General features: G+C 38.8%; 2 protein-coding genes and 1 long non-coding RNA gene across 5 annotated transcripts in view; 1 reads left to right on the top strand and 2 right to left on the bottom strand.

Annotated features, from left to right (window-relative positions):
* LOC127856863 (uncharacterized) overlaps positions 1 to 10601 on the top strand; it is a 54704-nt gene extending 44103 nt beyond the window's left edge. For both annotated transcript variants that reach the window (XM_052393022.1, XM_052393023.1), the window contains exons 9-13: positions 765 to 821; positions 1640 to 1745; positions 2122 to 2242; positions 5030 to 5113; positions 10254 to 10601. In XM_052393022.1, the coding sequence (XP_052248982.1) occupies positions 765 to 821; positions 1640 to 1745; positions 2122 to 2242; positions 5030 to 5113; positions 10254 to 10298 (413 nt within the window). In that variant the 3' untranslated portion in view covers positions 10299 to 10601. The remainder of the gene's footprint in view (positions 1 to 764; positions 822 to 1639; positions 1746 to 2121; positions 2243 to 5029; positions 5114 to 10253) is intronic.
* Positions 5886 to 7770, bottom strand: LOC127856907 (uncharacterized). Of its 2 annotated transcripts, none has more exons than XR_008038232.1 (3): positions 7683 to 7770; positions 7135 to 7266; positions 5886 to 5992 (listed from the first exon to the last, which is right to left on the bottom strand). It is a non-coding gene; the product is annotated as an uncharacterized LOC127856907 (long non-coding RNA). The 2 variants fall into 2 exon arrangements; XR_008038231.1 differs by lacking the exon at positions 5886 to 5992 and adding an exon at positions 6084 to 6190.
* On the bottom strand, positions 10106 to 25824 carry LOC127856880 (uncharacterized). The gene is made up of 9 exons (XM_052393058.1): positions 25699 to 25824; positions 25253 to 25451; positions 24681 to 24904; positions 24039 to 24157; positions 23485 to 23662; positions 22703 to 22798; positions 21759 to 21936; positions 13036 to 13192; positions 10106 to 10345 (listed from the first exon to the last, which is right to left on the bottom strand). Exons 1-8 carry the CDS (start codon positions 25748 to 25750, stop codon positions 13045 to 13047), a joined length of 1194 nt encoding a protein of 397 aa, XP_052249018.1. The 5' UTR covers positions 25751 to 25824; the 3' UTR covers positions 10106 to 10345; positions 13036 to 13044.
* Between the last annotated feature and the right edge of the window lie 1232 nt (positions 25825 to 27056).

Raw genomic sequence — 27056 nt, 5'->3', positions numbered from 1 at the left:
AAAAGGCCGTAAAAGAAGGGACTGGATTCTGAAGCAAACAGACCTGATCCCAAACCAAAATTTAAAACAAATTCCCAATTTCCGAATAGAAAAAGAAAAGTATTTTATGACTTATTATTATTAGACTTCATATCTCAACTTAATTTTTTAGACATCTTACAAAATATATAACTTTCATTTAGTACTTGAATTTTGTCGATAAATAATTCCCGAATTTGCCACTTTTATTGTTTAAAAAAATCCCAATTTGACCAGCCTCCTTTTCCCAAAATGACTAGAAAACCCCCTGTGATGATATGAAGTTGTGCATGTGCCTTTTTTATCATCTTAGGTCAAACATTGCAAAGTTACATTTATTGTTTGTTGTTTGGAATATATTTATTGTATATTTTTTCTGTGTGCCAGTCATAAAAATATTAATTTATCTGATCATTCGTAAATAAAATACCAGTCTACCTTAACCAACAAATATTTTTTTATGGTATATTTTGTAAGGCAAAATCAATGTTTATGTGGAAAGTGTCATCCATAATTAGTCTGTGTGAAATGCTCAGGCTAATCTGGGACGCCACTTAACGCGCATGCATTAAACACCATTTTCCCATAGCATGACTCATTTGAAATGTGTATTGATTTGTCTAGTATTTGCTTAAGTTTTAAAGTAGTTTCTTAATTATTGCTTAGAATTAAATAACTTTCTAATAAGGACTTGTTTTGTTTTAACTATAAAGCTACAGCTTGCTCATGTTCAAAATCATTTTCAGCCGAGATCCGCAACATTGAGAAGTTTTATGAGGCCCACCCAGAAGTTGAACCAAAAGGTAAAGTGGGCAAGTTTTGTAAGGCCACCTACCTGTACCGCAAATGTTAGGAAGTGTTTGTACTCAATTGTTCCTTTTTGGCTTAATGAAATGTGATGAGTTAACAAATTTCTTTATTGAAGCTTATTAGAATTAGTACCGGTATAAAGAAATGATTTTGTTGTACCCAAAATCAATTTTTGTTATTTTAACAACAAAAAAGCAATACTATTTCTTGTATTGACTGAAATGTCTTCATAAACAGTGTTTTGAAAGTACATGAATAAAGTGAATATTTGTTTGATTTTGGTCTGCTATGTTACATTACTTGTAACGTCATGACATCAAAATAATGACATTATTTCATAGTTTGTTTTGAGTCTGACAGTGTTGACGATCCAAATTTCTTTTGCAATATTAAACCAGAAACCTAGTAGTGGAATACCAATTTTATCTTAAGTTATGATATTCGGAAGTTCACTAGCAAGCATATTAGTAGAGACCTGGGAAAACTGGGCGTAGTGCATGTACGTAAAGTATCATCCCAAGTGTTGAAACGGACTTGAGGGTGTCTCAATAAGCCATAGGCTTTTGATGCAATTTAGCTAAAATAGAGAGATTAAATTAACTAAAGGCTGATCAGGGAAAACAGTTTCCACCTACACTGGATTTTCTTTTATAAGAGACCTTTAAATGATGAATTCCTTAATAGCCAAAAGTTTTGGCTCTGATTATCCTGTGTGGACTGAAAAGGCGATCTGGCATGAACCTTTACACACGTGCATTAAGCCCAGTTTTCCCAGAGAAAGGCTCATGAAATGACCTGTTGATGCCCACAGACATCCAGGATCCCCCTCCAAAGCCCAGAGTCTCCCCCCGTGACAAGGATGTGCCACACCCCCAGTGTGAACCTGCACTCATCTCCCTAGTATTGGAGGCAGACGGGTATGTAGTACAGGACGTTGCGGGATTAGGCTAGTAATTGTAGTTGTCCCATGGAAAGGTAGATATCATAGGAGTCACATGTACACTGCTGCCATGGCTTGTATTTATTCAGGGTTTTTAAAAATTGTCTTTCTTATCTTATTCTAATTTCTTAATTCCAAAAGTTGCTGAAAAAAAGGTGTGTATACTATCACAGCAAAGTTGAATAATGGACAAAACCAGTCCAGTATTTTTATCCCCAGCCAAATGCTGAGGGCTATTGATTTTGTGTTGTCCGTCCATCTTTCAGTTTGTCCTTCCATCTGTCCATCTGTCACAATATTTATTTTTGGCGGAGGATATCAATTCAACGAATTTTCTTGTTCTTGCTTTTCAGGCCTGAAGCTGCTCATGTTGACAAGCTGGAGAAGAAGTTTGTGAGAGTGGTAGGCACGGCAACCGTTGATAATGTGTGTCACTTCCTGAGAAAGAAACTCAACCTTCATGAGCAAAAACAGGTTGTTCAGTCTTTCAGATATGTAAGCCTTGTCCAGGACGACGCTTTATGTTTTTATGGTATTTTTCATGTTTAAGGAAGTGTCTCCTTATTGAAGATCCAATTAAGGCTGCAGACTGGGCAGGCTAATCTGGGATGACACTTTACTCACATGCATTGAGACTGGGTTTCCCAGAGGGTGGCTCAAATCTAATTTGAAAGGAGTCCAGGGGTGGTATTCCAGAAGCATCTTAAGTCAAATTTTATTTTTATCCTTAAATTGGGAAATTTTCTTAAGTGTTTCATTTCATATTGCAATAGAATGGCATCAAGATATACATTTAAATAACATCATTATGCCAATGTTATTTTAGGAATACCAAAAAACATGTGTTTCCTTATTTAGTAAAGAAATACAAAACATTGTCATTTTGAACTTAAGTGAAATTATTTAAGAAATGACTTAAGATGTTTCTGGAATACCACCCCTGAGCCAAAGTACATATATACATAGTATAGCGTTGTATTAACAATATTTTACATTTCATAACTAAACTTCAAACAAAAGTTTGTTAGATTATTCTTTTCTAGAATCCACTGACATGATTTTTTTCTTAAGAGGACTTAACTCCACATTTTTTTTGCAATTTTTGTTTTGTATAAACACGCAGCATTCTGAAGGGCTTTAAGTTAGCTGTATATGAAACATATTTTTCCTATTGTCATTTTATGTTTATTGTTGTTCCTCAGTCATTTTCTTTTGTATGTATATAACGTCGCAAAAGAAGTCTTAGAGTGAGTAATTGGAGAAACTCAGTCTGTCCTCATAATTTTTTTATGCTCCCCCAATTATGCTCCCCCAAAATTTTTGGGGCGAGCATAGTCGCCGCTTCGTCTGTCAGTGCGTGTGTCCGTCCGTGCACAATTTTTGTCCGGGCTATTTCTCAGCAATTAATGACCGGAATTCAATTAAACTTTATGGGAAGCTTCACTACCAAGAGGAGATGTGCATATTATCAGCCGGTTCTGGTCGGATGATTTTTCACAGAGTTATGGCCCTTTTAAATTTTCCATTTACTGTACATATAGTGCAATTCTTGTCCGGGCTATTTCTCAGCAACTAATGACCGGAATTCAATGAAACTTTATGGGAAGCTTCACTACCAAGAGGACATGTGCATATTATCAGCGGGTTCTAGTCAGATGATTTTACACAGAGTAATGACCCTTTGAAATTTTCCATTAACTGTACATATAGTGCAATTCTTGTCCGGGCTATTTCTCAGCAACTAATGACCGGAATTCAATGAAACTTTATGGGAAGCTTCACTACCAAAAGGAGATGTGCATATTATCAGCCGGTTCTGGTCGGATGATTTTTCACAGACTTATGGCCCTTTGAAATTTTCCATTAACTGTACATATAGTGCAATTCTTGTCCGGGCTATTTCTCAGCAACTAATGACTGGAATTCAATGAAACTTTATGGGAAGCTTCACTACCAAGAGGAGATGCGCATGTTATTTGTGGCTTCTGGTTAGATGATTTATTTAGAGAGTTATGGTGCTTTGAAATTTTTAATTGGCTGAACCATCCATCGTATTATTTTGTCCAAAGTTATGCCCCTCAAGACGTTCCTTTTATCTGAATATATAGTGCAATATTGTGACAAAAAAAACTTTGGGGAGCATCACCCGTCTCCGACGGTTTCTTGTTTAAGTTTGTGGAGCAAATAACTTCAACATTTGTGATGCCATAAAAAAGAAATTCAAAATATGTCATCACCAAGAAGAAAAGATACGCAAGATAGACATTTTTCATGCCTGATGATCCCTCATTTTGGCTTTAGTTATAGTTGGAAATTGCTGACAAATTAGTTCTTGGGTGTTTGTCACATTTGCGAAAAGGCTTTAATTCTATTTATAACAACTTAATTGTTTTGAAAATAATGGTATGGCGAGAATACCAGTTAATGTTCAAATACAGAACAGTTAATGTGCTCAACATGAAAACCTGGACCACTTTCAATAGCGGAGGGATATTGTATTGGTGTTGTCTATCAGTCCTTCCATCCGACTGTCACAAAATTTTGAAATTGATAGGAGATATAATTCAATGAGTTTGCTATTTATTAATGTCTTTCAAGCCTGGGTCAATAAATATGTCTTTTTTCAACACTTATCTAGCTATACTCATTCAAACGTACTTTGAGAATGGGGGGTATTTAGGTCACTCTGTGACTCGATCAGTTCTTTGGTCTGTTGTTCTGCACACAATTGTACAAGTTTGTGCAGCAAACTTCTTCCAAAATTCTTATGCAATTAAATTGAAGCTTGAAATAGGATGTCACCTTGAAGTGAAAATGTGCATGACACTGTTTTAATTTCTCTAGTTATCCACATTATCCAAGATATCTTCCCATAACCCATTCCCACTTAAAATCAAAGTAAAGATCAGTAACTTGCAGCCTGTTCAGGTTTTATGCTGATTGCTGCTCATTGGTACATTAGGTTTGGAATTTAAACCTTTAAAACTTGAAACTAATAAGAAAGATCTTACATTTCATTAGATTTTCCAAAGGACTACAAATGCGTCAAAGTACTTATCTGAGTGGAGAAGGGTTAAATATATCTGACACATGGGGTCGGGTGGGTATTTTTTCACATTTTTGTCAAAGCTCTAATAAGTCCTAGAACATAGTTAACAAAGCAGTAATCGGGTGAGGTTACATCCTCATTTGTGAGAAAGCTCTATTCTGCACTTAACTGTACTGTACTGCACCTTCTGACTGCGGTTATTTTCCATCCAGGTGGAGCTGTATTGCTGTGGAGACTCGATGTCGAGGGAGACCTGTACTCTGCAGGACATCCACGACAGGTTCTACACAGACCAGGTGAGCAGACACAGGGTGATATAAAGTTAATGATTTTCCTACGAATGCTGATAGTTATGAAGAATCTTGGTGAATATGAAGAATTAACAAGCATTTGATCGAAAAAAATCTGTCCAAGACATATGTAGGGCAAAAACATTTGCACGCAGTTGCAATATAAGAGTTTGTCTTTAATCATCATTTCTTATGTTATTAGTCTTATTGACAAAGCATATTTTTCAAACTCAAATCTTAGTCTGACTTGTTTCAACTAAAGTGCAGAATATATTTGTGTAGATTTGTGTTGGTTTATGGCTATACTGAAAACATAGCTTAACCAAAATTATTAGACAACATTGACTGCTTGTTGACAATGTCTTTGCAACAAGTCTACTTATTCAGTATCAATATTAACAATACAATTGAGTCTCTCTCAGGGAAAATGGGGTTTATACATGCGCATTAAGTGTCATCTCATATTAGCCTGTGGAATATTGCACATACCTTATGGGGGTTTATGCATGCGCATTAAGTGTCATCTCATATAAGCCTGTGGAATATTGCACATACCTTATGGGGGTTTATGCATGCACATTAAGTGTCATCTCATATAAGCCTGTGGAATATTGCACATACCTTATGGGGGTTTATGCATGCGCATTAAGTGTCATCTCATATAAGCCTGTGGAATATTGCACATACCTTATGGGGGTTTATGCATGCGCATTAAGTGTCATCTCATATAAGCCTGTGGAATATTGCACATACCTTATGGGGGTTTATGCATGCGCATTAAGTGTCATCTCATATAAGCCTGTGGAATATTGCACATACCTTATGGGGGTTTATGCATGCGCATTAAGTGTCATCTCATATAAGCCTGTGGAATATTGCACATACCTTATGGGGGTTTATGCATGCGCATTAAGTGTCATCTCATATAAGCCTGTGGAATATTGCACATACCGTATGGGGGTTTATGCATGCGCATTAAGTGTCATCTCATATAAGCCTGTGGAATATTGCACATACCTTATGGGGGTTTATGCATGCGCATTAAGTGTCATCTCATATAAGCCTGTGGAATATTGCACATACCTTATGGGGGTTTATGCATGCGCATAAAGTGTCATCTCATATAAGCCTGTGAAATATTGCACATACCTTATGGGGGTTTATGCATGCGCATTAAGTGTCATCTCATATTAGCCTGTGGAATATTGCACATACCTTATGGGGGTTTATGCATGCGCATTAAGTGTCATCTCATATAAGCCTGTGGAATATTGCACATACCTTATGGGGGTTTATGCATGCACATTAAGTGTCATCTCATATAAGCCTGTGGAATATTGCACATACCCGCATTGTCATCTCATATAAGCCTGTGGAATATAGCACATACCCGCATTGTCATCTCATATTAGCCTGTGGAATATTGCACATACCTTATGGGGGTTTATACATGCGCATTAAGTGTCATCTCATATTAGCCTGTGGAATATTGCACATACCTTATGGGGGTTTATGCATGCGCATTAAGTGTCATCTCATATTAGCCTGTGGAATATTGCACATACCTTATGGGGGTTTATATATGCGCATTAAGTGTCATCTCATATTAGCCTGTGGAATATTGCACATACCTTATGGGGGTTTATGCATGCGCATTAAGTGTCATCTCATATAAGCCTGTGGAATATTGCACATACCTTATGGGGGTTTATGCATGCGCATTAAGTGTCATCTCATATAAGCCTGTGAAATATTGCACATACCTTATGGGGGTTTATGCATGCGCATTAAGTGTCATCTCATATTAGCCTGTGGAATATTGCACATACCTTATGGGGGTTTATACATGCGCATTAAGTGTCATCTCATATTAGCCTGTGGAATATTGCACATACCTTATGGGGGTTTATACATGCGCATTAAGTGTCATCTCATATTAGCCTGTGGAATATTGCACATACCTTATGGGGGTTTATGCATGCGCATTAAGTGTCATCTCATATTAGCCTGTGGAATATTGCACATACCTTATGGGGGTTTATGCATGCGCATTAAGTGTCATCTCATATAAGCCTGTGGAATATTGCACATACCTTATGGGGGTTTATGCATGCGCATTAAGTGTCATCTCATATAAGCCTGTGGAATATTGCACATACCTTATGGGGGTTTATGCATGCGCATTAAGTGTCATCTCATATAAGCCTGTGAAATATTGCACATACCTTATGGGGGTTTATGCATGCGCATTAAGTGTCATCTCATATAAGCCTGTGGAATATTGCACATACCTTATGGGGGTTTATCCATGCGCATTAAGTGTCATCTCATATTAGCCTGTGGAATATTGCACATACCTTATGGGGGTTTATGCATGCGCATTAAGTGTCATCTCATATAAGCCTGTGAAATATTGCACATACCTTATGGGGGTTTATGCATGCGCATTAAGTGTCATCTCATATAAGCCTGTGGAATATTGCACATACCCGCATTGTCATCTCATATAAGCCTGTGGAATATAGCACATACCCGCATTGTCATCTCATATTAGCCTGTGGAATATTGCACATACCTTATGGGGGTTTATGCATGCGCATTAAGTGTCATCTCATATAAGCCTGTGGAATATTGCACATACCTTATGGGGGTTTATGCATGCGCATTAAGTGTCATCTCATATAAGCCTGTGGAATATTGCACATACCTTATGGGGGTTTATGCATGCGCATTAAGTGTCATCTCATATAAGCCTGTGGAATATTGCACATACCTTATGGGGGTTTATGCATGCGCATTAAGTGTCATCTCATATAAGCCTGTGGAATATTGCACATACCTTATGGGGGTTTATGCATGCGCATTAAGTGTCATCTCATATAAGCCTGTGGAATATTGCACATACCTTATGGGGGTTTATGCATGCGCATTAAGTGTCATCTCATATAAGCCTGTGGAATATTGCACATACCTTATGGGGGTTTATGCATGCGCATTAAGTGTCATCTCATATAAGCCTGTGGAATATTGCACATACCTTATGGGGGTTTATGCATGCGCATTAAGTGTCATCTCATATAAGCCTGTGGAATATTGCACATACCTTATGGGGGTTTATGCATGCGCATTAAGTGTCATCTCATATAAGCCTGTGGAATATTGCACATACCTTATGGGGGTTTATGCATGCGCATTAAGTGTCATCTCATATAAGCCTGTGGAATATTGCACATACCTTATGGGGTTTTATGCATGCGCATTAAGTGTCATCTCATATTAGCCTGTGGAATATTGCACATACCTTATGGGGGTTTATGCATGCGCATTAAGTGTCATCTCATATTAGCCTGTGAAATATTGCACATACATTTCAGATACGACACTTTCTGCCTAAAGTGGTTTTTTGCTAAGAAGACAGATGTCTTTAAACAGATAAGCCTATGGGGACAACACTTAATGCATATGATTTAAGGACTGCACAGGTCAATCTGGGACAACACTTAATGCATATGTTTTAAGGACTGCACAGGTCAATCTGGGACAACACTTAATGCATATGATATAAGGAATGCACAGGTCAATCTGGGACAACACTTAATGCATATGTTTTAAGGGGACTGCACAGGTCAATCTGGGACAATACTTTATGCATATGCTTTAAGGGGAATGCACAGGTCAATCTGGGACAACACTTAATGAATATTCTTTAAGGGGACGGCACAGGTCAAACTGGGACAACACTTACTGCATATGCTTTAAGGAGACTGCACAGGTCAATCTGGACAACACTTAATGCATATGCTTTAAGGGGACTGCACAGGTCAATCTGGGACAACACTTAATGCATATGCTTTAAGAGGACTGCACAGGTCAATCTGGGACAACACTTAATGCATATGCTTTAAGGGGACTGCACATGTCAATTTGGGACAACACTTAATGCATATGATTTAAGGGGACTGCACAAGTCAATCTGGGACAACACTTAATGCATATGCTTTAAGGGGACTGCAAAGGTCAATCTGGGACAACACTTAATGCATATCCTTGAAGCCCTGTGTATACTGCATAGGTCAATCTGGGACAACACTTAATGTATATGCTTTAAGCCCTGTGTATACTGCACAGGTCAATCTGGGACAACTCTTAATGCATATGCTTTTAGCCCTGTGTATACTGCACAGGTCAATCTGGGACAACACTTAATGCATATGCTTTAAGGGGACTGCAAAGGTCAATCTAGGAGAACGCTTAATGCATATCCTTAAAGCCCTGTGTATACTGCAAAGGTCAATCTGTGACAACACTTAATGCATATGCTTTAAGCCCTGTGTATACAGCACAGGTCAATCTGGGACAACACTTAATGCATATGCTTTAAGCCCTGTGTGGACTGCACAGGTCAATCTGGGACAACACTTAATGCATATGCTTTAAGCCCTGTGTGGACTGCACAGGTCAATCTGGGACAACACTTAATGCATATGCTTTAAGCCCTGTGTGGACTGCACAGGTCAATCTGGGACAACACTTAATGCATATGCTTTAAGCCCTGTGTGGACTGCACAGGTCAATCTGGGACAACACTTAATGCATATGCTTTAAGCCCTGTGTGGACTGCACAGGTCAATCTGGGACAACACTTAATGCATATGCTTTAAGCCCTGTGTATACTGCACAGGGCAATCTGGGACAACACTTAATGCATATGTTTTAAGCCCTGTGTATACTGCACAGGGCAATCTGGGACAGCACTTAATGCATATGCTTTAAGCTCTGTGTGGACTGCACAGGTCAATCTGGGACAACACTTAATGCATATGCTTTTAGCCCGTTTTCCCAGAGTGATGCTTAAGTATTCCATACATGGTAGTCTTGTCAATTAATAAGCTAGGTTTACATTTGTGTCGATCCAGTAATCTATTTCATCCAGCTGAATTCTCATAGGTTCTAATTTCATTTTTATCTCAAAGTAGAAACGCAAAACACAAATGTATATTTAAGAATGTTTTCAACATTAATTCTAAAATAACATAAAATAAACATTAATATTATTGTATTGTTCCACACAAAAAGTTAATTATAACAGGAAGCTTCTTCCTTTGTTTTGTCGTTTTTCTGTAGTATGTAAGTTGTTCTTTTTCAGGAGAACTTGATTCTGCTGCAATATCGCATCAGTGACTTTGACTGACACCATGACTGCCTGTCCTTCTGTTCTTCCTTGGGGCCAACCTGTGGCTAGGATATAAAAATATGTGCCACAGAGTTTGGTCGTGAACTGGGCACGATCTCCAATGTGCACATGGTCATGAACTGGGCACGATCTCTAATGTGAACATTGTGTAACGGATATTTTACAATTGTGCTGACTTAATCATGCATGTACACTATGGTAGTGGCAAAAACAGCCCTGTATATGTTGTCTTTAGTTTGATATGCAAATGTGTTGTTATTTATCTATTACAGTTGCAAATTACATTAGTGTATGATGTCACATTTTGTTTTTAGTATTTTTCAACCAAATAGCTCGTTAGACGTTAAGTTCAATTACAGATAATATTAGAAAAGGTGAATTGACTAAAAACATGAGTTTCTATAAAACATGAGAGTAAAGGAGGAGGGGGGGGGGAAGAAAGGGGAAACATAGGAAATAAATGAATAGGTGTTTAGATATGAGGGCATTGGTCAGGTACAGGCGCAGGAGTTTGTGCAGTAAGATTGATAGACCTAGCTTGTAGGTTTACAGATCACTGGGATATGTATGAAATACTATTAAATAACTACGAAAATACTGTTTAATTACTGTTAAAAATGAAAAAAAAATCAACAACAAACAAACAATTAAGATCAAATAAAACAAGAGTGGTGTTTTTTATAACAGGAAAAATAAGGGGCCATAGCAGAGATTTATAAAAGTATAGGGCACTATGACTACTACCTCGTTATCCTAACAGTGTGACTGGGTCCCTGTGTTGGATGGAGTCTCCCCACAGAAGGACTGCAGGGCCTGTCTGAACGTACTGATGAGCTTACCTCGATATCCTAACAGAGTGACTCGGTCCCTGTGTTTGATGGAGTCTCCCCACAGGAGGACTGCAGGGCCTGTTTGAAGGTATTGATGAGCTTACCTCGATATCTTAACAGTGTGACTCGGCCCTGTGTTGGAAGCAGTCTCTCCACAGAAGGACTGCAGGGCCTGTTTAAAGGTATTGATGAGCTTGCCACGATATCCTAACAGTGACTCGGTCCATATGTTGGATGGAGTCTTCCCACAGAAGGACTGCAGGGCCTGTCTGAACCTACTGAAGAGCTTACCTTGATATACTAACAGTGTGACTCGGTCCCTGTGTTGGATGGAGTCCCCCACAGAAGGACTGCGGGGCCTGTTTAAAGGTATTGATGAGCTTACCTTGATATCATAACAGTTTGACTCGGTCCCTGTGTTGGATGGAGTCTCCCCACAGAAGGACTACAGGGCCTGTTTAAAGGTATTGATGAGCTAACCTGGATATCCTAACAGTGTGACTCGGTCCATATGTTGGATGGAGTCTCCCCACAGAAGGACTGCAGGACCTGTCTGAACCTACTGATGAGCATACCTTGATATCCTAACAGTGTGACTCGGTCCCTTTGTTGGATGAAGTCTCCCCACAGAAGGACTGCGAGGCCTGTTTAAAGGCATTGATGAGCTTACCTCGATATCCTAACAGTGTGACTCGGTCAATGTGTTGGATGGGGTCTCCCCACAGAAGGACTGCAGGACCTGTCTGAACCTACTGATGAGCATACCTTGATATCCTAACAGTGTGACTCGGTCCCTGTGTTGGATTGTGTCTCCTCACAGAAGGACTGCAGGGCCTGTTTAAAGGTATTGATGAGCTTACCTCAATATCCTAACAGTGTGACTCGGTCCATGTTTTGGATGGAGTCCCCCACAGAAGGACTGCAGGGCCTGTTTAAAAGTATTGATGAGCTTACCTCAATATCCTAACAGTGTGACTCGGTCCATGTTTTGGATGGAGTCCCCCACAGAAGGACTGCAGGGCCTGTTTAAAAGTATTGATGAGCTTACCTCAATATCCTAACAGTGTGACTCGGTCCATGTTTTGGATGGAGTCTCCCCACAGAAGGACTGCAGGACCTGTCAGAACCTACTGATGAGCATACCTTGATATCCTCACAGTGTAACTCGGTTCCTGTGTTGGATGGATTCTCTCCACAGAAGGACTGCAGGGCCTGTCTGAACGTACTGTTGAGCTAACCTCGATATCCTAACAGTGTGACCCGGTCCCTGTGTTGGATGGTGTCTCCCCACAGAAGGAATGCAGGACCTGTCTGAACCTACGGATGAGAATACCTTGATAAACTAATAGTGTGACCCGGTCCCTGCGTTGGATGGAGTCTTCCCACAGAAGGACTGCAGAACCTGTCTGAACCTACTGATGAGCATACCTTGATATACTTACAGTGTGACTCGGTCCCTGTGTTGGATGGAGTCTCCCCACAGGACTGCAGGGCCTGTTTAAAGGTATTGATGAGCGTACCTCGATATCCTAACAGTGTGACTCGGTCCCTGTGTTGGATGGATCTCCCCTCAAAAGGACTGCATGGCCTGCCTGAACGTACTGACGAGCTTACCTTGATATACTAACAGTGTGACTCGGTCCCTGTGTTGGATGGTGTCTCCCCACAGAAGGACTGCAGAACCTGTCTGAACCTACTGATGAGCATACCTTGATATACTAACAGTGTGACTCGGTCCCTGTGTTGGATCGAGTCTCCCCACAGAAGGACTGCAGGGCCTGCCTGAAAGTACTGACGAGCTTACCTCGATATCATAACAGTGTGACTCGGTCCCTGTGTTGGATTGAGTCTGCCCACAGAAGGACTGCAGGGCCTGTCTGGTCTGAACGTACTGGTGAGCTTACCTCGATATCCTAACAGTCTGACTCGGTCCCTGTGTTGGATGGAGGCTCCCCACAGAAGGACTGCAGGGCCTGTTTGAAGGTGCTGATGAGCACAGGCAGGTCCAGCAGAAACAGACCGCCGAACACAAACGCCAGCAGACCTGCACCCAGCGACGCCCTGCAGTGACCATGACAACAAGAACAACAGTCAAGTGAATGTAGAAATAAAACATTTCAGGATCTGAGTTATTTGAATTTGCGTTGAACTGACATGATGAAAGCTGTTAATTTATTGTCCCCTACCGGTGAAACCGGAGGGGACTTATGGTTTGCGCTCTGTGCGTCTGTCTGTGAGTCTGTCTGTCACACTTTTCTGGATCCTGCGATAACTTTTTAAGTTTTTAATATTTTTTCATGAAATTTGCAACATGGATAGATGGCAATATGGACATACTGCACGTCATTTCATTTTGTTCCTACGTCAAAAATTGTGGTTGCTTTGGCAACCAAAAAAACTGAAAATGGTGGAATTTCTGACAATGGTGGAGCCGGTAGGGGACCATATTGCTTGACAATAGCCTTGTTTCTTCTTGGTAATTGATCAGCGCTCAGGGTACCGAATACGCACAGTTTAAACATTTTCACAGATCAATACATACCTATGTCCTCAACATTTACGCGTTAGATACAGCGTAAAAGACATGTTTTTAATTAAGAAGAAAAAATTAAAGAACGTAGAGTGAGTTGTCTCCCATACACTGAGAACCTTTTATTTAGAATTTAAATATTAAAGACCATGCTTTCCACGAGGAAGAATGATTTTGTATTGTACATGAGATCTATTTTTGCATGGGTTTAATCTAAATCGTTCAGATAATTTACAGGAAATACACGAGAAGTGTTTATTTTTATACATGTTTGAATGACCTGACAAGTTATATCGCGCCCCGAATATATCGCGATCGTTCGACCCCGCGAACCGCGATATAACGGAATTGCAGTGTAAATCATCCAATTGAAAATTGCAATACATCATGAAATTGAACATTGCAGCTTATCATCCAATTGAACATTCCAATACATAACTCAATAGAACATTGCGATACATCATCCATTTGAACATTGCAAATTATCATCCATATACTGTTGCCATACACCATACATATCGATACATCTAATAGAATATTGCTATACACCATTATATAGCATATTGTTAAAAAGGTTCGAATAAGATACTCCATACAATAAAAAACTGAAATACCCCATCTAATACTGAAAAAACTTTTCTATATGATGTAATACACTATTTAAAACAAAATGCAGATCCCCCATACAATAAATACTTTAGAACAACATGCAATAGAACACTGCAATCGACAATCATATATATTCTTGCCATGCATCAGTCAACGTAATCATGTAATACACAATCCATCTTATTATTGCAATGCACCATTGACTACATTGTAGTAATACGTGATCCAATATATTTTTGCAATCCGCCATTTAATAGACTACAGGAATAAACGATCCAATATACTGTATTGTTATTCGACATTCAACAGGATACTGTTTTACTTCATACTATATAAAATTGAAATGCACTATTCAATAGAATAATTAATACAACATCCAATAGAATATTGCGTCATACTAGAACATAGCAAAACATAATCCTGTAGAATATTTCAACACGGCATCCAATATAACATTGATATACATCGTACTAAAGAAAATTGTAATATGCTATTCAATATAATATTTCATTACATCATGCAATAGTATATTCTTGACCGAATCTTATAGCGTATTGGGATACACTATCCAAAGATCATTTCAATATTCTAGTTATTTAAATATTGCAAACCGCAATTCAGTAGAAAAGTGTAACACACCGTTCAAGATAATATTGTAATATACAAGCTTTAATTGTCCAAATACAAATTGCTTAAGCAATTTCCTCTTTTAAGCTCACCTGAGCTTTTGTGATCGCTTTTGTCCGTCTTGCTTCGTCGGATGTGCGGCGTCAACATGTGCTTTGTTAACACTATAGAGGCCAGTTATTGTCCAATCTGCATAAAATTTGGTCAAAGATTCGTCTTAACAATATCTTGGACGAGTTTGAAAATGGTTGCTGTTGATTGAAAAACATGGCCGCCAGGGGCGGTGCATTTTTCCTAATATGGGTATAGTAAAACCTTGTTAACACCCTAGAGGCCACATTTATTGTCAGATCTTCATGAAACTTAGTCAGAAGATTCGTCCCAATGATATCTTGGCCGAGTTAGAGCATGATTCTGGTTGGTTAAAAAACATGGCCCAAGAGGCATTTTTCCTTATATAGCTATAGTAAAACCATGTTTACAATATAGAGATCACATTTATTGTCGGATCATCCTGAAAACTTGGTCAGAAGATTTTCCCAATTATATCTTGGACGAGTTTGAAAATAGTTCCAGTTGGTTGAAAAACATGGCCGCCAGGGAGCGGGCATTTTTCCTCTTATGGTTATTGTAAAACCTTACAAACAGTCTTGAAGCCACATTTATTGTCCGATCATAACGAAACTTGGTCAGAAGATTTGTCCGAATGCTATTATGGACGAGTTCGAAAATGATTCCAGTTGGTTAAAAAACAGGGCCGCCAGGAGCGGGGCATTTTTCCTTAAATGGCTATATATGGCTATTGTAAAACCTTGTTAACACTCTTGAAGCCACATTTATCGTCCGATCCTCAGGAGAGTTTGACGTGTTTGAAGATTATTCCGGTTGGTTAAAAAACATGGCCCCAAGAGGGCGGGGCATTTTTCCTTATATGGATTTAGTAAGACTTTGTTAACACTCTAGAGGCCACATTTATTGTCTGATCATCATGAAACTTGGTCAGAATATTTGTTCCAATGATATCTTTTTTTCCTCTTTTTTATTCAATATAAGACATACTTTGCATACATGCATAAGATCGCACAAAAAAGTTATATCATGTAGCAGCAATAATGTTCAAACATGTTATACAAGATATGCTAATATATAGTTTTTTTTCCAAAAAAAAAATCTACAGAATAGTTATGAATATGAATGAGTTGCATTAAAGTTGGTAGAAAGCATTCTGGACTTGTTATAAAAGTTTAATGTGTAGCCATTTTAGTTCAAATATATGAAGTTAATCATTGTTAAGGGCAATTTGTTTTTCAATTTGGATCTTAAGTTTTAAATAGTTTATAAAACAGTTGAAAGTAGGTATTTGTTTTTGTATTTGATACTAAATATAAAATATTTCATGAATATGATAATGTGGTTAACAGTGTTAATACTTTCTGGTATTTTAAAAGTATTTACACCGAAACTGATATTTAAGAGAGACAGTTTTAATGAGTTCAAAAATGGTAACCTTTGCTTGAAAAACATGGCTGCCAAAGGGCGGGGCAGTTTTCCTTATATGGCTATATATGGCTATAGTAAAATCTTGTTAACACTCTAGAGGCCACATTTATTTCCAATCTTCACGAAACTTGGTCAGAAGAATTATCCCAATGATATCTTGGACGAGTTCGAAAATGATGCCGGTTGGTTTAAAAACATGGCCGCCAGGGGGCGGGGCATTTTTCCTTATATGGCTATATAGAGTAAAACCTTGTTAACACTCTAGAGGCCACATTTATTGTCCAATCTTGATGAAATATGGTCAGAATATTTTTGTCTTAATGATATCTTGAATGAGTTCGAAAATGGTTACGTTTGCTTGAAAAACATGGCCGCCAAGGGGCGGGGCATTTTTCTTTATATGACTATATAAGGCTATAGTAAAATCTTGTTAACACTCTAGAGGCCACATTTATAGTCCGATCTTCATGAAACTCGGTCAGAAGATTCATCCCAATAATATATTGGAGGAGTTAAAAATGATGCCGGTTGGTTGAAAAACATGGCCACCACGGGGGCGGGGCTATTTTCCTTATATGGCTATAGTAAAACCTTGTTACCACTCTAGAGGTCACATTTATTTTCCGATCATCATGAAACTTGGTCAGAAGATTTGTCCCAATGATATCATGGATGAGTCCGAAAATGGTTTTGGTTGCTTAAAACATGGCCACCAGGGGCGGGGCATTTTCCCTTAAATGGCTATATATGGCTATAGTAAAACCTTGTTAACACTCTAGAGGCCACATTTATTGTCCAATGTTCATGAAATTTGGTCAGAACATTGGTCTCAATGATATCATGGATGAGTTCGAAAATAATAATGTTTGCTTGAAAAAAAATTGCTTCCAAGGGGCGGGGTATTTTTCCCTATATGGCTATAGTAAAATCTTGTTAACACTCTAGAGGCCACATTTACTGTCCGATCTTCATGAAACTTGGTCAGAAGATTCATCCGGATAATACCTTGGACAAGTTCAAATATGATGCCGGTTGGTTGAAAAACATGGCTGCCAGGGGGTAGGGACATTTTTCCTTATATGGCTATAGTTAAACCTTGTTAACACTCTAGAGGCCACATTTATTTTCCGATCTTCGTGAAACTTGGTCAGAAGATTTGTCCCAATAATATCTTGTTATCTCAGGTGAGCGACTTTGGGCCTTTCAGGCCCTCTTGTTTTCATAATGTTCAACATGCTGTGCACGTGCTCGTAGTAGTGTTCCATTGAGACGTGTATGATAATTTTCTTCTAATACTTGTTTTTTTTATGTTATTTAATTTACAATGTCTTTGGTGTCGTTTGTGTTTGTCTCATGCAATTGTTTTCAAGTGTTTCAATGATTTTAATGGTTTCAGTTTCAAGTGTGTGTGCTTTTTTTAATGATGTGTATCTAATTGTTGTGTTACGTATATTTCCTTTAATAACTTTCCATAAGGTGTTTGGGTTCGCATCTTTATTATTTTGAACTGTATTTCTTGTTTTATTTTTGTTTGATATTCTGTATCTAATAAGATGCTGTTATTAATTTTAAAGTATCCTGGGCCTCTTTCAGGTTGTATTTTGTGCAGTTTAAGTTCAACTAGAGAGTGGTCAGTCATAAATCCTGGTTTTATGTTACATGTTTCAATAATGATTCAAAGTGACTCAGATATTAAAAAATAGTATAATCTACAAAATATTGTTGGTTTTGTGTTTGAGTGCCAGGTGTATTTGCTTTCGTTGGGATTAACTGTGCACCATATGTCTATCATATTGTAGTTTTTGTATGTATTTTGTTTTTGTATGTTATTTAAAATGTTTCTATTTTTAGGATGAGTACAAAGGTTTCCCTTTCTTTTATCTAAAAATGGGTTAAGAACAATATTGAAATCACCACCCACTTTAATGTTTTTTTCTTGATTATTAATTATAAAGGATTATAATGTTTCGTAAAAAGTCGGATCATCTATGTTAGGGCCGTAAATGTTGATTAATGTTAATTGTGTTTCGTTTATTTTGATATCTATTCTTGCTTGTCTGTCAATTATTATTTCATTAAAGTTATCGACTGTGATCCCTATATTTTTTTATCAGAAAGGCAATGCCTTGTTTATTAGTATGTTGTCCACTGAGATAGATGTCTCCGTCCCATTCATCTTTTAAGGTTTGTGCTAAAGTATGTGTTAAGGGACTTTCCTGTAATAGGCATATACTTTTTTTTTCGTCTAACCATTTTAAATTGTTTATGTGTTTGTCTTATATTGTTTAGCCCTTTTACATTTAGAGTACATAATTTTATCATTTAAAAAAGTGATGGCTAATATAAATGATAATTTGTGTGTGTTTGTCCAGTAAGTTTCTATTTTAGAACACGTCCAGTAAGATTATATTATAAGACATAAGATGTCTACATATGCAAACAAAAATAGAAAACAAAAATTATGGATACAAACAGATGAATATTCCATAGAAAAAGAAGAAATGAAAAAAATAACAATAATGAGAAAAAAATACAATAAACGACAAGTACCCAATAGAGACACAAAAAAGCGTACTTCCGTTCACTGGAAAATACACAAACTAATTGAAGAATAGTGATCTGAGAAGCAAAAAGTACATATATAACACGCTAGATTGTATGGTAACTTATAATAATAATAATAATATAAGAACTACTTGATTGTGTGTGGAGGGTGGTTCGGTGCGTGTGTGTTTGTGTGTCAGGGGTTTTTCAGCACTGTCTGCGCCTCCGGAAAACGGAGGTGTTCCCAAATCAAACGGACCCGATCCCAAACCGAAATTATAAAAAAAAAATCCCAATTTAAGAAAGATTAGATTATTAATGTCCAGCTGACGTGTACCAACAAGCACCGCTGTGGTTGAGCGACGATTCAGCATCATGAACCTGCTGTGCTCCCCATTACGCAGCACATTCACACAAACCAAACTTACTCATCTGATGCTTGCCTGAATTGAAGGTCTAGACCTGAATTACAAGACATTTGAGGAGCTGTGTGATGCTTTCAATAACAGAAAGCAGAGAAAAATTATGCTGTAACTTGTGTGACTAACCAGTGTTTGTTTTGGTCAAAAGTATCTGCTATAAGTTTTTGACTGTACAGTTTTTATCTCAGAGTGAAACTGTAACTGAAAAACAAAATTGCAGTACTTGAATAAACGTTGAACATACCCAATATTACATGACAAGTGTTTATATAAAGAAGACAAAATAATAAATAAAAACAAATTTATTTGTTAAACCACTGACTTATTTAAGCATGATAAATTCACAATGTTTTCCCAAAATAAGCCGTTTCATCGAAGCAAAAACTCCCAAAATGAACAATTTTGTCGATAAAAAATCCAACTTTGGTCAGACTCCTTTTCCCAAAATAGACAGAAAAACCCCTGTGTGTGCGGGTGTGTGCGCGCGCGTTTTATGCGCGTGTGTTGTGCGTGCACGTTAAATGAGTGTGCGCACGGGTTTGTGTGTGGGTGTATGCGTGTGTGTGTGAATGTGTGCGCGCGTGTGTGCTTGTTTGTGTACAGTTGTGTGTGCGTGAGCCCGTGTGCGAGCGCGCGTGTGTGTGTGCACGTATGCGTGTGTGTGCGTACTTGTGTTTGTGCGCGCGTATGTGTTTGTGTGTGTTTGCTAGATGTGTAAAAAAACGCGGATGTGCGGGTGTGTGCGCAAGTGCGTGTGTGTGCGTGTACACATGCGTGTGTGCGTGCAAACATGCGTGTGTGCGCGTGTGCGCGCGAGAGCGCACGCGTATGTGTATTTGTGCGTGTGTTAGGTTGTGTAAAAAGAAAAAAAGACGCGTGGGTGCAAGCGTGCGTGTATGTGTGCGTGTGTTGGTTTTGTAAAAAGAAAAAAAAGACCCGTGTGTGCGGGCGTGCGGATGCGCGTGTGTCTGCGGTTGAGTGCGCGCGTGTGTTTTGTGTGTTTGTATGCGTGTGTGCACACTTGTGTGTGAGCGCGAGCGAGCGCGCGCGTATGTGTATGTGTGTGTGTGCTAGTTGTGTAAAAAAACGCGGGTGTGCGGGTGTGTGCGCGAGTGCGTGTGTGTGTGTGCGTATGCATGTGTGCGCGGATTCGCGTGTGTCTGTGGTTGAGTGCGCGCGTGTGTTTTGTGTGTTTGAATACGTGTGAGTGTATGTGTGTATACATGCAAGTGTTTTAAACTTCTCGTTGTCTTATTATTTTTCACTCTGAGTACCTGTATCTCGTTAAACACGTTGTAATAAATATCCAACGATATCTTGCACGAGTTCGATAATGGTTCCATTTGGTTGAAAAACATGGCCATCAGGGGCGGGGCATTTTTCCTTTTATAACTATATATGGCTCTAGTAAAACGTTGTTAAAACTCTTGAAGCCACATTTATTGTCCGATCTTCATGAAATTGTGTCATAAGGCATTTCCCAGTGATATCTTGAATGAGTTCGAAAATGGTTTTAGTTGGTTGAAAAAAATGGCCGCCATTTGGCGGGGCGTTTTTCCTTATATGGCTGTAGTAAAACCATGTGAACACCATAGAAGCCAAATGTATTTTCCGATTTTCATGAAACTTGGTAAGAACATACGTCCCAAAGACATCTTTATTGAGTTCCAAAATGATTATGGTCTGTTGAAAAACATGGCCACCAGGGGGCGGGGCATTTTGCATTATATGGCTACATTTATTATCCCATATTCATGAAACTTGGTCCGAAGATTTGTCACGATAATATATTTGACGAATATCGTTTTGTTTGGTTGAAAAGCATAGCCGCCAGGGGGCTTGGGCATGTTTCCTTATATGGCTGTAGTAAAAACTTGTTAACACTCATTAAAGTCACTTTTATTGTCTAATCTTCATGAAACTTGGTCAGAACATGTGTTCTTACGATATATTGTCAATTTTAAGTTTCTATATCATAATTGTTAAATATTGCTTTATTCAAGGGGAGAGTGTCGTCACAAATGTCGTCACAAATTTAGCAGTTCACATGTGCATTTCTTATGTTACTCGAACTCCTAAGATTGTTTGTAGTAGAGTGATCCGTAGATATTATAAATAATATTTTTTATCGAATACATTCACTCATTCAAAGACACAAACATCACCCCGCACAACTCTACACTGATAACCATTTGTGGGACTACTTTTAGCTGAGTTCTTGGTTTGTCCGAACCACGAATTAAACACAAACACATCGGATGAATGACCGACATAAATTCATATCTTTCTTTAATTTAGTCCAGCAATTTACGTGTCCAAGAAAAATAAAATAAAAAAGGAATTGCATGCGGATGAACATAAATGATTGTGCATCATTTTTAACCTCTACACTTACCCGACTCCTATGGCGCTGGGCCTGTTGTCTTCGGCGCTAGTCAAGGCTCGCAGGCTGGAGCTGGTGTTCCCCTTGTCGATGGAGAGCTCCCGCTCGTACTGCGCGGCTGCATCGGCAACTGATATCGCGGGCGGGATCGGAGGATGCTCCTTCGTGGCACAGAAACACACCTGGCCCGCTGTGGAGACCGGATATACAGCGTCACGTGACAGGACGTGTATCAAGTGGTTAAATAAATTGGAAGGGGTGGATAATATACCCGGCAATGATTATTTATAGCTTCACGAATCTTGTTTACGCTATGAGAATCTTAATTTCTCGAACTTGCAATTCGTAAATCGTTAAGGATACGATAATCAGCATAACCGTCTTTAATATATTTCACGACAGACGCTGGTGAAAAAGTGGGACGTATGAACTGCGCAATGCGGAGCTGCAAGAATATTTATAAATTAATAGCAGGTCCAATTATTTAGATAAATCCTTTATATTCGTTGTTCTTGTATTGTCCACAGAGGGAAGCTCGAATACAGGCTAGCACAATTTGCAGATCGCAAGCTTGAGCATCGCGGGTTCGAATAACGACCCGGCACATACCTACGACCATTCACCTCCTTACTCTTATTCGTGCAGAGCACGTGTCATTTGTGGAATGTTTATTTAGAACTGGTCAGGCGAAAACAACAAGAGGAAAATAGTGAGTGTGTTGATTGACCGCCGTTGTATGACTGGAATACTGATGAAAACATAATCTGACGTCAACTACCAATATTTAAATTTCTGTGGGCAGGTAACAATATGGCGCTATTGGTTTATTACTTGTCAAACTTGTATAATTTCTTCACACGAATTTACCAGAACGAGGCTCAAATGAACAAACTTGTCAGGTGATTGTCGTGGTTATTAGAGGACGGGCGGGGGGGGGGGGGGGGCAGCGAACTCACCTGCCGCTTCCCCTGGGAAGGTGTCCGTGTCGCACGTGCTGTCCGGGGCGCTGGCCACGTTCACGATATCCGAGAAACTGCCGGTACCCGTCTCACCTACGATAGAAAGACCGTTTTCATGACGTAATTATTAATTCAAATTTTTGTTCTTTTAAAGTTTGTAACGTACCTAACATGTAAGAAATGGCGCTGAAATGCACGGAAGCATTTACGATTTGTGAACATAAAGCATGCGAGTCGCAGAAGCAAACCAACCACATGAACCAAGACACGCACTGATCGAAGATGTACATTTAATCATAATTTAATTGTACTGAGAAAGACCGATGTATGCGACCGGGGGGGGGGGGGATATTTTTGTACTAAACATGATGAATAACAAATCGATGTTCTCTGCCAAACCTTATATCAAATAGGTGAACTGAACATTCAATATGACCGTGTGAGAGTATTCGCACCGCGAAGTGCCGGGACAACCATTGGTACATCAGGCCCGTGTTAGGATTTACATAGATCCTTTAAAAAAATCCTAAGTTGTACTGACCTCAACATTTCAGATCAAATCGTCGAAAGGAAATAAACGATTTATGCTTTCTAAAGGATCCGGAATATATCAATCATTTAAACTATCGGCAATATGTACATGTTTAAAACATGTAAACGTACAACTAAAATACGAAATAGTCAAAGAATAGTCTTATGTTTTCCTGAATGTTCTTGACAAAATGGCTCACAATGTGAATGTGCTTGACAAAATGGCTCACAATGTACACTTTCTTTACCTTCAAAGCACCTTCGCACATAGAAGATTCTATCAGGGTCATCACTGGTACTGACGCGGTTGGCCTGCTTGACGTACGTCGAGGAGACGTCGGTGGCGTTACGGTAGACCAGGTCGCACGGTGCGCTCGTGGTGGTATAGTAGAAACCCCAACACTCGCCAAGGTATGGCGTATGGACCTGTATAGTGTATACCTCAGTTTTGATAACGTCTGCGCGATTTTTTTCCAAACTTCATGCGTAGATCATGATTTATTTCATTTTATTTTTGAAAGAAGAGAACATCTTAAACTCATGGTCATATTGCTTTAAAATGCAATCAAATGATTCGTTATATGCGTAGAATATTATCTTTTGTATTTTAAAAGTTTTCTTTTCACTTAAAGCAATCCTATACTAGTACCGGCGCATGCAAAGTACGATCACAATAGACAGACGAAGGTGATTTCATGCACAATGGATCCACTCAGCAGGTCTCGTAGTTAGATAGCCCAAAATGATCCACAAAACTAACTGCATAGCCGACGATGGTTAAATGACCAATGGATACACTCACCGCGTCTCGACATTTCATGGCACACTCTGCAGCGCTCAAGTTTGGAACGAGAGGGTTCACATCCGGATTCAGACCGGGAGCGGACTGTTCCTCTGCAAAAGGCTCGAACCAGCAGTCTCCTGGTAAGGTCATGGTTAGAGAATATCACACCCGTAGATGTACTTTTGTGAGAAATCTGCCAGTTTCTTAGTGTATGTAAGACTGCAGTGATTCCATATTTGTATCATCGTTTCGAAATTGTGAATTCTGAAATCCTGAGAATGACTAGAACCCAAGTTCAGTCCATGCAGAATGCGTCTTAGGCATACACTAAAGCTTACTCCTACGACACTTTTCGCTTTTATGACATTTTTCGTTTAAATGAAGTCTCTTTGTAGCAAAATTCCTATTAAGGCGTAAAGTGTCGTCACTAATTAGCCTGTGCAGACTGTACAGGCTACTCTGGGACGACACTTTACGCACATGCATTATGCCCAGTTTTCTCAGAACATGACTCTTATATTTATAACATGTATTTCATTGGTTGAATATGGGACAGCGATGTTTGTATAAACGTTTTTTTTTTCCAAAGCTGTCAAGATACACTTTTCATATGGACTTGTGCTAATTGGATTATGCGAATGGAATGTAAACTTCGCTCACCATTATAGCGCTGACATATGAAAGGTCGTGTCTCGCTGCAGTCTTTCGAAACGAGGCTAAAACCGGAAGTGTATGCTGCGCAGAACTCGTTTGCGTTACCAGAAATGGTCAACGGCGCATCGGGGCTCTCCGCCTGACAGTCCTGGAAGGTCCAGTTCCGCCCGGGAAGCGACTCTCCGATGAACGGGTCGTGAAGGCCCGTCCAGATTCCGGACGACGACAGGCTATGCCGACAGAAAATTGTAAAATTAAGGGGTTAACTTACATGTGTTTGGGCAGTTACCACGTTAAAACTCACTAAAATATTCGAACGGTTGTTGCATATTACCTGTATAGTGCCACATTATTATTTCATGTGTTGCTATGTTAATCCATAACGTTGTTGTGTTATTGAAATTTAAAAACATAAATTCTAAACAGTTGAAATATTGCATACTTATGACGTTTATATGTTTTTGTATATCCATGTGAGCAATAAATCAGATTTACAAATTATTTCAACTCGAAGATGATCCTGAAAACGACGTCACACATTTTTAAATGTTCCAGTGGTCCGAGGGCAGCATACTCACGCGGCGGTCATTTGCCCCTTCCACACATTCGCCTCCTCGGTGTCCAGGTACTGAATCTCACTCAACTCTCGTTGGCCGAGAACCTTGATCAAGTGACCGAACTTGCACGTGCAGATGGCCTTCGCCTCGTTCCAGGTGCGCGGGCTCGAGTAAAACGTGTAGATCTTGCGCATGGAAATGCATGATGTGGGAACCGTGTCTAAAATTTAGAATTGTTATTACATGTATCTTTTAAAATTATTTTCGTTGTATTTTATCGGTTTGATATGTATTTACCTCCTTAAGAATAAACTGTTTACGTACAATTAAGTAGCGTAAGTTTCAGTCAACTAAACAAAACACATTAGCTCACAATTTAACTGAGACGGAGTCTGAACTTATTTTTTACACGTTAACAAATAATAATAAAATACAATCTCTAATAATAACATATTTATTCAACTTACTTATAATAAATATGATCGCTAAACAGCAAACGCTGTTCGTCGGCATCCTCATGGCGATTGTCCGCACTTTTCTAAAATCCCACCTTCAGGAGAAAATTCCTCAGAAGTCTTTCAGCGCAAAGTTCTGTTCCAATTATTTGTATGATCGACTTAACAATTGCGCTCGGTAGTTTGAAGACGACCTTCTTTTCTTTGAGGCTCGTCGATGGGTGAACAAGACATTCAGCATAAAAAAAATCAGCCATACTTTATTGAATACACATGTATACACGATGTACATAATTATTATCCGAAAACGTGGATACGGAACTTGGTCAGAATCGCGAAATGGATATACACATGTAGTTCAATCTCCACTGTGGGAGCGTTCTTTTGATCTCCCTCATAGACAGTAAGTACTGGTTCTACCCAAGAAACGGACTCGAGAGCGTTTCGATATACCCTATGCTTTCGAAGCAAATCGAGCTAAAATAAATATGATTTAACAGGATGTAACTTATAGGTGAACATTTACATGACTATTTGTATTACAAATAGTTTTTCGCATTAACAAATATCTTCAAAATTTTGAAAGGTACAGAGATCAACATTTCATATTTCTAACATCGCAGTCTTATTTTTTGTGTATATATACATGTTGAAGGTTCTCATCGTTTATAGCGAGAAAATCATTGTTTTCTTTGATCTGCACGCATACCCTGTACCATGGCAATCTATATCTGCACTCTGTACATTTTGTTTCTTGTATCTATATCTGCACTCTGTAAAGTGTGTTACTTTGATCGATATCTGCACTCTGTACATTATGTTACTTTGATCGATATCTGCACTCTGTACAGTGTGTTACTTTGATCGATATCTGCACTCTGTACATTATGTTACTTTGATCGATATCTGCACTCTGTACATTATGTTACTTTGATCGATATCTGCACTCTGTACATTATGTTACTTTGATCGATATCTGCACTCTGTACAGTGTGTTACTTTGATCGATATCTGCACTCTGTACATTATGTTACTTTGATCGATATCTGCACTCTGTACATTATGTTACTTTGATCGATATCTGCACTCTGTACATTATGTTACTTTGATCGATATCTGCACTCTGTACATTATGTTACTTTGATCGATATCTGCACTCTGTACATTATGTTACTTTGATCGATATCTGCACTCTGTACATTATGTTACTTTGATCGATATCTGCACTCTGTACATTATGTTACTTTGATCGATATCTGCACTCTGTACAGTGTGTTACTTTGATCGATATCTGTACTCTGTACATTATGTTACTTTGATCGATATCTGCACTCTGTACAGTGTGTTACTTTGATCGATATCTGCACTCT

Source organism: Dreissena polymorpha, chromosome 14 (genome assembly GCF_020536995.1).
Source record: "Dreissena polymorpha isolate Duluth1 chromosome 14, UMN_Dpol_1.0, whole genome shotgun sequence".
NCBI lineage: Eukaryota > Metazoa > Mollusca > Bivalvia > Myida > Dreissenidae > Dreissena > Dreissena polymorpha.
The sequence above is the reverse complement of the archived record's forward strand: the minus strand, read 5'-3'. Positions and strand labels throughout refer to the sequence as shown.